Genomic DNA, 10209 nt, shown 5'->3' on the forward strand with positions numbered 1-10209 from the left:
ATGTGATTTTGGCAGAGGAATAGACGCACAGATCAATGGAAAAGAACAGAGAACCCAGAAAATACACCCACACAAGTATGCCCAAGCTGATTTTTGACAAAGGTGCAAAAGCAATTCAATGGAGGAACGATAGTCTTTTTAACAAATGTTGCAGGAGGAAGTAAAATGTAGAGGAAAAAACAAAACAAAACCTCAACCTAAGTCCCATATTATGTGAAAATTAACTCCAACTGCTCATAGACTTAAGTGCAAAATTAAAAATCACAGGAAAAAAATCATTGGGATCTAGAGCTAGGCAAAGTGATCTTAGCTTTGATACCAAAAGCAATCTATAAAAGGAAAATGATAAATATGACTTATCAAAATTTAAACTTTGCTCTGTGAAAGACCTTATTAAGAGAATGGAAAATGATAAATATGACTTATCAAAATTTAAACTTTGCTCTGTGAAAGACCTTATTAAGAGAATGAAAAGACAAGATACAAAGTAGAGAAAATATTTGCAAATCACAAATCCATCAAAGGGCTAGTATCTAGAATACATTGAAAAACTCCCAAAACTCAACAGCAAAAAAAAAAAAAAATCACAAAATTCAACTGAAAGATGGGCAAAAGACATGAAGAAACATTTCACCAAAGAGTCGTACAGATGGCAAATAAGCCCATGAAAAGATGCTCAAACATTAAGGAAATACAAATAAAAACCACAATGAGATATCAAAGACAATAACAGAATGACTGAAATAAAAAGAGTAACACCACCAAATGCTGCCAAGGATGTGGAGAAACTGGATCACTCATACATTGCTAGTAAGAATTAAATGGTACAGCCATTTTGGAAAGTCGTTTGCCAGTTTTAAAAAAACACTAATCTACCATACCACCCAACAATTCTGGGCATTTATCCCAGAGAAATAATGATTTATGTTCACATAAAACCCTCTACATGAACATTTACAGCAGCTTTATTTGTAATGGCCCCAAACTGGAAACAACCAAGATGTTCTTAAATGGATGAATGAGTGATTAAACAAATTGTGGTACATCCTTAACACAGACTACTAGTTAGGAATAAAAAGAAACAAACTACAATACATGTGCCAATCTGAGTGCATCTCCAATGAATTATGCTTAATGAAAAAAGACATTTGCAAGAGGTTACAGTAGTGTATGATTCCACTTATATAACAATTTTGAAATTACAAAACTATAGAAATGAAGAACAAATTAGTGGTTGCCAGGGGGTGGGGTAGCTAGGAAGTGAGTGTGGCTATAGAAGGGCAAGCAGAGATATCCTTGTGGGCTGTCTTCAGTGCATCCATGTCAACATCCCAGTTGTGACTTTAGGGATGGCCTGGCAAGATGTTACCATTGGGAGAAACTGGGTAAAGAGTATCACATGGCCTCTCTGTATTATCTCTTACCAATACGATGATCTCAAAAGGAAAAGTTTAATGAAAAACACAACAAAAGACACTGATGCCTGGGACTCACGCCAGACTAATTACATCAGGGTCTTGGGGCAGGTGTGTAGAGGGAGCTAGTGTAAGACTCTCCGAGGGGCTAATATTCACTCAAGGCTGGGCACTGCTGGTCTAAGGTTCTCAGTGGCACCGTGGGCGCTGTAAGCACATGAGAGGGTAGCTGAGTGCACAGGGTTCCAAGCCCTTCACCCTCCCAGTCTCACTGGAGGAGCTCCTCTTTCCTAAAATTAATTTGAAAAATCGCTGTCCCTGAGGTCTGGGCTCTTAAAACAAAGACATCGTTGGAGCAGAGAAGAGCTTTCCTGGGTGATAGAATGCAAATCTCAGACCATCCTCCACTGGGCAGCTGATGGCTCCCAGCCACATACGCTGGATCAGACAGGCTGGCCTGGGGCCTGACTTTATGGAGAGAGGCCACATTTCAGCACACAGCTGAGTAGAGTTCTTGGCCCCCTGGATTCAGCCTCAGGAGTTATTTCCGACCAACAGAACACCCAGCCAATAAGCCTGCCCTGGGTTCAGTGTGCTGGGCTTGGCCCAAGTGGAGAAATGAGTAGGTACCAGGCTACACACCTGCTGCCTGGGCCAGATGGGGAAGTCCATGGAGGGGGCCAGTGAGACAAAACCAAGTGGCCTGATGAAGCCGGGGAAACCCCCTAACCTCAGTGACGAGAGTTTTTTCTCCTGGGAGACAAGATGGTAATATAGAAACTTCATTTGGAAGAAATTGGGAGTGTGGATTCTGGTTTCAGATAGAAATATAACCAGAATATAAACTCAGTCCTGCCCACACCCTGAACTGCAGTTAGTAAGGCAGTCTGACTCAGTTTGTTTAGGAGACATCTTTACGAGGGGAGACCGCCACACACCACGAGTGAGAGGGAAGGGAAGGACGGCTATCACATTTTGGATAACTGATGATTATCAAAGATTTTGGAGATGATAATGCCAAAAAGAGACAGCACGTGGGGCACGGGAGGACACCTAGCCCTTCCACCCCTGCTCTCGCTAGAGCAGCCAGTGTCCTGACTCCATGTGCCCCTCAGCGAGGCCCTGCACTGGGGGAATGCTGGCTCCTTGGCCTGAAGGGAAATGCTGGGGAAATGTGTTAACATAGCTTGGAATCAAATTCCATGTCCCTCCACCTGAAATCAGTTTCGCCAGTGCTTCTGATGACGAGCATGACAAGTTGGACGGGTGACTTTTCTCAGGCCCTCCCCGGCGGTTGGGAAGCGAGACCTGGGTGAGTGTCCCCCTGGACAGTCCTCCTTATGCTCACCTTCGGCAACTCCACACACGTTGGCATACACATCCAGGATCTTTTTCCTTCGACTTTGAATCTATGAAAATAGTTCAGAGAATGTTAATTTTCAGAAAGGAGGGAATGGTAGAAAACAATGAATCAAGTCTTCCATCTCAGTGTTGGCAGAAAGCTGCTATCCCCTGATTTCCAGCTAGCAATGCTGAATCAAGTCCTCACATGAACATCTTATCCGTAATTCAGAGAGAAAGCCTTCCTCTGGGCTGTGCAACTCGAGCACCCTTCCTGCCCACGGGCGGGTTTCTTAGGCTCACTGGGCATAGACTCACAAGACAACCAGAGGCCACATGTGCACTGGTCTATTTTTAGGATAAATGGCAGGGACCTCAGCTTGCCAGCAGGCAGCCAAGAGATGAGGCCCATAACGGGCAGGTATAGAACTGGCCCTGCTTGAAAGGCCCCAGGCCCCCTCGTAACCACTCCCTAGGCCTCCAGGGTTCAGCAAGTGACAGGCCCCACTGCAGAGGTCACTGAACTGGACAGTTCATGAGGTCTCTGTCAGAACCCAGGCCCGATCCAGTCTCTCAATAGGGACGCTTTTACCAAGGGCAGCACTGCCTAGCAACAGAGCTGCCCTGAGGCTTGGATGCTAGACTCTCAAGCAGCCTAGGGCAGGCAGCCCCACACCCCTCCATGGCACCTTTCAGGTGGCCTGCTTCAGGTGACAAAACATGTGGAGCATTTTTACATGAAAATGTGCATGCTATGTCGATATATGGCTATGTGGTCAGACAGTACACAGCTATTTGTTCTATAGTATATAGCTATGCATTCATATAGTATATAACTATGTATTCATATAGCTATATTATAAATAGTTATATTTAACTATTATATGTGTGGTTGGATATAGGGCAGTGATGGCGAACCTATGACATGTGTGTCAGAGGTGACACGCGAACTCATTTTTTTGGTTGATTTTTCTTTGTTAAATGGCATTTAAATATATAAAATAAATATCAAAAATATAAGTCTTTGTTTTACTATGGTTGCAAATATCAAAAAATTTCTATATGTGACACGGCACCAGAGTTAAGTTAGGGTTTTTCAAAATGCTGACACGCCGAGCTCAAAAGGTTCGCCCACACTGATATAGGGCAATATGTTTACAAAGTTTTTTCTGTCCTATAGCATTCCAAGCAATTTTAACTTTTTGTCTTTGCTTATTTATTTTCTTCTATGAAGCTACATAAGAGAAATAAGTTTTCTATTATTACAATCTTTTGCTTTAAATCTGTCACTCCAGCTGTGTTTGCTAACTTGGGCGGTGGGAGTAACGCCGTGCCCCACAGCAGACTCATTGGAGAAGGGGCTCGTGTCTCCTGGGCGTTACTCAGCCGCACAGTGAATTGCAAGGTGTGCGCATGGACTGCCAGAGCCTCACCCCGGCTGACTTGGGGGTGGTGGCCGCCTTCTCCCTGGCCAGGTGGACCAGCGACAGCAGGCACAGCTCCGGGGAGCCCTGCTTGTCGGTGGCGGGCTCCTCATCACTGTCCATGCTCCGACTCAGCAGCTGCTCGTTCTCAGACGAGGCATCGTTCTCACTGTGGAAACAAGAAGGGGTTTTATTAGTGCTGCCTGGGAAGGTGCCGCCTGGACACGTCCTTCCAGTGATGGGCAGAGCAGGGACAAGTTTCTTAAGCTTTTACTCAGCAGCTCGTGGGCACGAGATGAGAGAGCCACAGGCTGCTCTCTGTTCCTTTCTGGACAAGGAGGGTGGATGCAGGGTGGCCCAGGGTGGATGCAGGGATGCTGGGTGAGGGGGACTCGCAGGGGCCAGTGAGGTAGGGATGGCACCAGCTCATCCTCCACCCCACCCAGCTCATCCCTCCACCCCACCCAGCTCATCCCTCCACCCCACCCAGCTCATCCCTCTGCCCCACCCAGTTTGGGGAAGGGTTCCTGAATATGATATGGCTTTCTATATTTCATCCAGAGAAGCACATGTCTTCATGTAGCAAACAAGGTGATGTGGCGGGCCAGCTCTCTGGGATAACTGAACACAGAGCCCATGCACATACACAGAGCCTGAGCCTGGGGAGCCCCTGGGAGGGGGGCTGGCTGAGATGTGTGCCCATGGGGTGAGCACCACAGCAGCCCAGGGAGGGGCTCTGGGAAATCTTGCAGGAAGGCAGGTGGCTCAGTCACTGCCTAGCCCGCACCCCTAAGCACATGTGGGTTGAAGCTCAAACTCTCAAAATCATTCCAAATATATGAAAACAACATTCTTTTTTTATAGGCATCCTGCTTGTTTCCTGTGGTTTGGCTAAAGAATTATATTTTCTAATAACTGGATTGCAGTCATGAAGCCCACACTCAACATAACCGTGGGGACAGAATGATACAAAGAAAGCAGAAATGGTGAGAGACGCCCACCAGGGTTCCGGCCCCTGGGGGAGCTGGCTGGCCTGCTGCTGGCCCCACTGCGTGCAGGCCAGGTGGGAAGGCACCACTGTCCCCAGACCACTGAGTGGCCTCAGGCCCTTCCCCTAAGACCTGAGAGAAGGCAGAGGGGATGAAAGCTCAGTGACTTGTCTTTTAAAACAATTGCTGAGTGTTAATTTTTATTTAACATTTGTGTATGAAACAAGTAGGGTCCCCAAATATTTCCTTCGTCTTTAGAGGAAACTTAAGTCATAGGATGTGTCCCTGCCCCTTTGAGTGTTCTTCCCCCCATTCCCCTCCTCTTGGGAATGAGAAATGGCTGGAAGGACAGACAGAGAGTGGCTGACACCACATGGGAGTAGACAGAGGAAGGTTGGAGGAGCGACTTGTCTGCAAGAGGCACACTGCAGAGCCCAGTCCCCACCACACAGCTGCCAGCCTGGTTCTCTCCTGGTAACAGCAGCTTGGACCTGGCATACCCTTGCCAGATGTGCACAAAGTTACTCAGACCAAAAATTTGTGAAAAATGACCATTGGCAACAGAGGCACTTATCAGAAATAACCATTTTCTACAGGACTGCCAAGTTGAGCACACACAATTGCTTTTCTTCCCCAGTGTGCAAAGATTTTATGATCTAAGTTTGCTTCCTACCCTTGTGTCAGGATGTTGAGTTTTCTAAATGAGCTAACACGTTGGGTAGTGCTTTATAAACGCCAAAGCTCCATGCAAACATCTTGATTCATTATCATTCCTAAAAAGCAGGGCTCTGCCAGGTTCAAGTCCCCTGGAAAGCTCCCACACTGGGAGTCGGGGAGGAGGGACGGAGCCCCTGCTCCTCTGCAGCCAGCGCGGTGACTCCACATGGCCTCTGCCCGCATCTGCCACAGGGGTGTTTGTGTGGATGGGGTCCTGGGACAGCCAAGGGTGGACTATTAACGTGGCATGGATTTTTGGAACCTAAGGAGGACTAAGTCCAAATGACCTGGCCAGGTGACTCAGATGGATGGAGTGTCATCCCATACACGGAAAAGTCATGGGTTCGGTTCCCAGTCAGGGCACATACCTGGTTGCGGGTTCAATCCCTGGTCAGGGTGCATGTGGGAGGCAACTGATCAATGTTTCTCTCTCTCTAATCAATGGGAATTTATCCTTGGGTTAGGATTAAAAAAAAGTTTACTTCCCTTCACCCTTGATGTTAAAGCTGGGGCTGATTCCACATCCCAAAGTGTGTGTGGCAAATATGGTAAAGACTTCATGCGTCCAATCTCTTCCTTAAGGGGCCTTATTTTACTAAGTGTTAGTGCTTGGGCCAGAGCCTGTGGAACACACACTGCAGCCAGATGGCCTGGGCTTGGCCCCCAGCCCTGCCACTCCCTAGGTATGTGACTGTAGGCCCATGACAGCTTCCTACAAATGTGCACAATGTTAGCACCCTGCTCATAGGGCTTATGAAGGTAGCACATGCACACTGGAGGGTAACCTGCACCAGGTGTTTGGTAGCCGTCTCCATCACCGCTGCTGCAGTATCATGGGGACATCAGTCCTGGTGTCAGCACTGTGCTGTCAGCATGCGCACTGCCAGCAGCAACTAACTGTCATATTAACCAGGCAGCTGTGGGGTCTGCACGAGGCGGGTGCATGTTGCAGAGAAGGGCCTGGGGCATCTGGCCCTGGAAGATGGCAGGGGTTCACCACCTGCCCCTAATACCCCCTGGCCCTGCTGCAGGCCAACAGTGAGGCTGAGACCCTGGGCTGACTAGGACTGCACTGCTGGCTGGCTGCTGGTTGCTTCCTCTGGAGCTGTCCCCAGCACAACCTCCAGCCAGCTGCCAGGTTTCTCAGAGCACTTCTCCCCTGGCATGGCCAGCTGCCCTTCCTACTCAGGACCCCAAGGACTCCTCACTTCAGCCTGGAACTGGGGGATGCTTTGGTTTGACATACCTCTTGGCAGTCTTTGCTGGAGCTGCTGTCAGTTTCTCAAATTCATCCTTTTCAGAGAAAATCACCACACTGTCTGTGGGTAAACAGAAAGATTGGGGGAGGGAGGAGTTAGTGTCAGCTCCAGCTCTGAGCTTGTCCTTCTGCTGCTTACTTCCTCTTTAGCAGACCTGCTTGGTGACTAAATCACAATGCCCTGAGGATTAAGCACCACGTGGCTGCACTGACACCCCTTCCCAGGACCCCTGTGCTAAGTGGCAAAGAGCCTAGCCAGTCAGAAGGCCAGGCTGCTGGGGTAGTGACAAGAGGGTCAGACAATCTCCACCCTGAAGACAGACTCCCATGCTTGTGGGGACTCTGTTTGCAGACCTTGGGCCTCTTTCTTCTCTCCTTCCTGGCTCACTTGGGCTTCCACACTCTTCACTGAGTGGCTGGTGCAGCAGGCTAGTTAGAGAAAGAGAAGGGTGTGAGCAGCTGGGCTCATCGACTGATAAGGTGATGGAGCTGCTCAGGGGAGAGGGAATATGAGGCAGGCATTGGGGAACAGTCACCTGGGGAAGAAGGCTTCGTCTTCATGATGTAGAACATGATGATGAGGACAATGGCGATGGCCATGATAAAGATGGTGGACATGGCAATGATCAGAGCCGCAGCCAGGTGTCCTTGGCCTGAGAGCTCTGCTGAAGTTGGGGAGAGAAGGCAATGCCTTAGGACTCAAGTGTCCCTACAGGAACCCACCCACCAGGCAGGGCCCTTTCTCCTTAAGACCACGCCCTGTGAACAATGGCCCTGCTACTGGGACACTTCCTGGAACCTTCAGATTCTGAAATGCTTGCTTAGTCTGAGAACCCAGCCCCACAAGTTCCTTTGGCCATCCCATCCCGCAGTGCCATGGCTTGTGTTTGCTCAGTTGTCCCTGGGGTGCCTGCCCTTGGTTCGATTGCTTTGGGAAGCCGGCATGCGTGCCGAGTGCACTGTGGGAATCTGAAGGCCACCCTGCCTCTCTGAGGACCGGGCCATAAATATGCTTAAACCACAGATGGCATTGAGACAGTAAAAGAGGGGATGAGGAGCCAGTGTGAGGTCTTGCTCTGAGAGAAACTGTTGACCTTGGGGGTCCTCCCCCATCCTTCCACCCCAGAGGGACTGGGGAGTGAAACGTAGTTATTGGAAATAGATATTCAAGTGTTGAGATCAGCAGGTTCAGATGAAAGCCTGCAACAGAATTGTGACATCAGGGCCACCACAGCCCAGGAAGCTGGCTCCTCTCCACCCTCGTCCTGAGCAGCATTGCCAACACCCAAGGAGTGAGCAGCTCCCCTCCTCCCAGAGATATTTCTAATTTCTAGCAGCTGGGGGCATTGACTGTGATTAAACCACAGGAGGGAGGTGATTTGAAGTGGAGAAGAGCTTCATGGTCATTTCTATAATTATTTCCTCTCTTCCTCTCCAGCCACCCACTCCCCCAACTTACGTCTAGGTGGTTAGCTCCAGAAGACCAGTACCTGGGCACCTGCCTACCTTTATGGGCGCGATGGAAAGGAGAGAGGGTGCTGCTGCCCGCGGTGCTGGGGAAGTGGGCAGAAACCTCCACGGTGGCTCCCGCACCTGCAAGGAGAACAGTCGCTGTGGGCTCCTCAGAGTGACCTGCAGAAGCTCCACCACCAGCACTGAAACACAAGGTGCAGCCACAGAGCTATTGGTTCACAGTCCCAAGTTATAAAGGGCTGGAGGGGCCACATAACACCTGCCATCCAAGTTATCCAATAAGACATGCCCATTATTTAAAAATCTAGAAAAAAATCAAAACGCAAGAAAGAAGTAAAAGAATCACCTACAGCCTCTGTCTAACATTGACATTTGGTGTATTTTTCTTCAGGATTTTTGCATAATACGTTTTTAAATAGTTGTGACAAAACTGTTTAAGAGTAGGCATGAGCTTGGTCTTCTCTCAAAACTGTGATTCATAAAACTCCCATTCTTTGTAAAAAAGTGGCACTTAGCAGAAGTAATGTGGAAGCTGATTTTGTGATCAGACAAATCACTAAGTTGTTCAGTTAAAACAAACAAAATGTTCTACCACAGAAACGATGACATCCTGACAGTCAACCTTCCTTTAGGCCAGCTTGAGTTCTGCAGTTAATAAAAATGATCATGTTTCAAAGAAGAAACCAAGATGGCGGCATAGATAAACACCGGAAATTGCTGCCTCTCACAACCACTTCAAAAATACAACTAAACGTCAAAACGGACATCATCCAGAACCACAGGAAGGCTGGCTGAGTGGAAATTCTACAACTAGAAGGAAAGAGAAAAGCACACTGAGACTCAGAGGAGGTGCGGAAGTAAAGTGCAGAAGTCCGGAGGCACGCAGAAAGGGCTGGCAACTGAGGACGCCGCGCATGTGGAAAGGGCTGGCAACTGAGGACACGGTTGTTTTTTTCAATCAGGAGGGAGTCTCAAGCTACCGACTGCTCTGAACTCCAGTTCCGGGCGAGTCTCTGGGGACCCAGACTCATACGGGGAGAAACTGGACTGTCTGGCATCGGTCGGAACTCGAGGCCGGCTTTCTCTCAGAGGTACTTGCAGCGATTACCGGGACACTGAGACTCGGGGTCTCTTTGGGTAGGACTGAGGAGCAGTCATAGCTGCTTGCTCCACCCTGTTGATTCCCTGAGACCCCGCCCCACCCAAGCTGTGCGCAGAGGCTTTTGCATATGAAAGGCCTGGCCCTTTGCAATCTGAAAATTACCTAACAAACTGCAGCTGGGTCAGAGAGACCCAGAACTTCCAAAAGAAGGCCCAAGGCCCCACAGCAGCTTGCATTGCTTCACAGCTGGGCCTCATCTGGGCACCTCCAAACCCCAAACAAAGAAGAGGAATCTGCAGATCTCTCCATAGCTCCTGCTGGGTAGCCTCAGGCAGAGGCTAAATTAGCACCTCCTTAGAGATCCAAGAGCCAATGTACCCAGTGGTCAGAGTGGGACCATCCAGATTACAACTCCTCAGATCCATAAGGGACACACTAAGGGAGCAGACTCAGTGAGCACCAAAGCTCCACTGAAGCAAGTCTTGCCCCA

General features: G+C 48.8%; 1 protein-coding gene across 1 annotated transcript in view; it reads right to left on the reverse strand.

Annotated features, from left to right (window-relative positions):
- EDAR (ectodysplasin A receptor) overlaps window positions 1-10209 on the reverse strand; it is an 88089-nt gene that overhangs the window by 8502 nt on the left and 69378 nt on the right. Inside the window, exons 6-11 of the mRNA XM_014532094.1 lie at window positions 8651-8737; window positions 7681-7809; window positions 7499-7573; window positions 7133-7205; window positions 4190-4349; window positions 2764-2824 (exon numbers count right to left, since the gene is read on the reverse strand). Of these exons, the coding sequence (XP_014387580.1) occupies window positions 2764-2824; window positions 4190-4349; window positions 7133-7205; window positions 7499-7573; window positions 7681-7809; window positions 8651-8737 (585 nt within the window). The remainder of the gene's footprint in view (window positions 1-2763; window positions 2825-4189; window positions 4350-7132; window positions 7206-7498; window positions 7574-7680; window positions 7810-8650; window positions 8738-10209) is intronic.

This window comes from Myotis brandtii, unplaced genomic scaffold (genome assembly GCF_000412655.1).
Source record: "Myotis brandtii unplaced genomic scaffold, ASM41265v1 scaffold842, whole genome shotgun sequence".
Classification (NCBI taxonomy): Eukaryota; Metazoa; Chordata; class Mammalia; order Chiroptera; family Vespertilionidae; genus Myotis; species Myotis brandtii.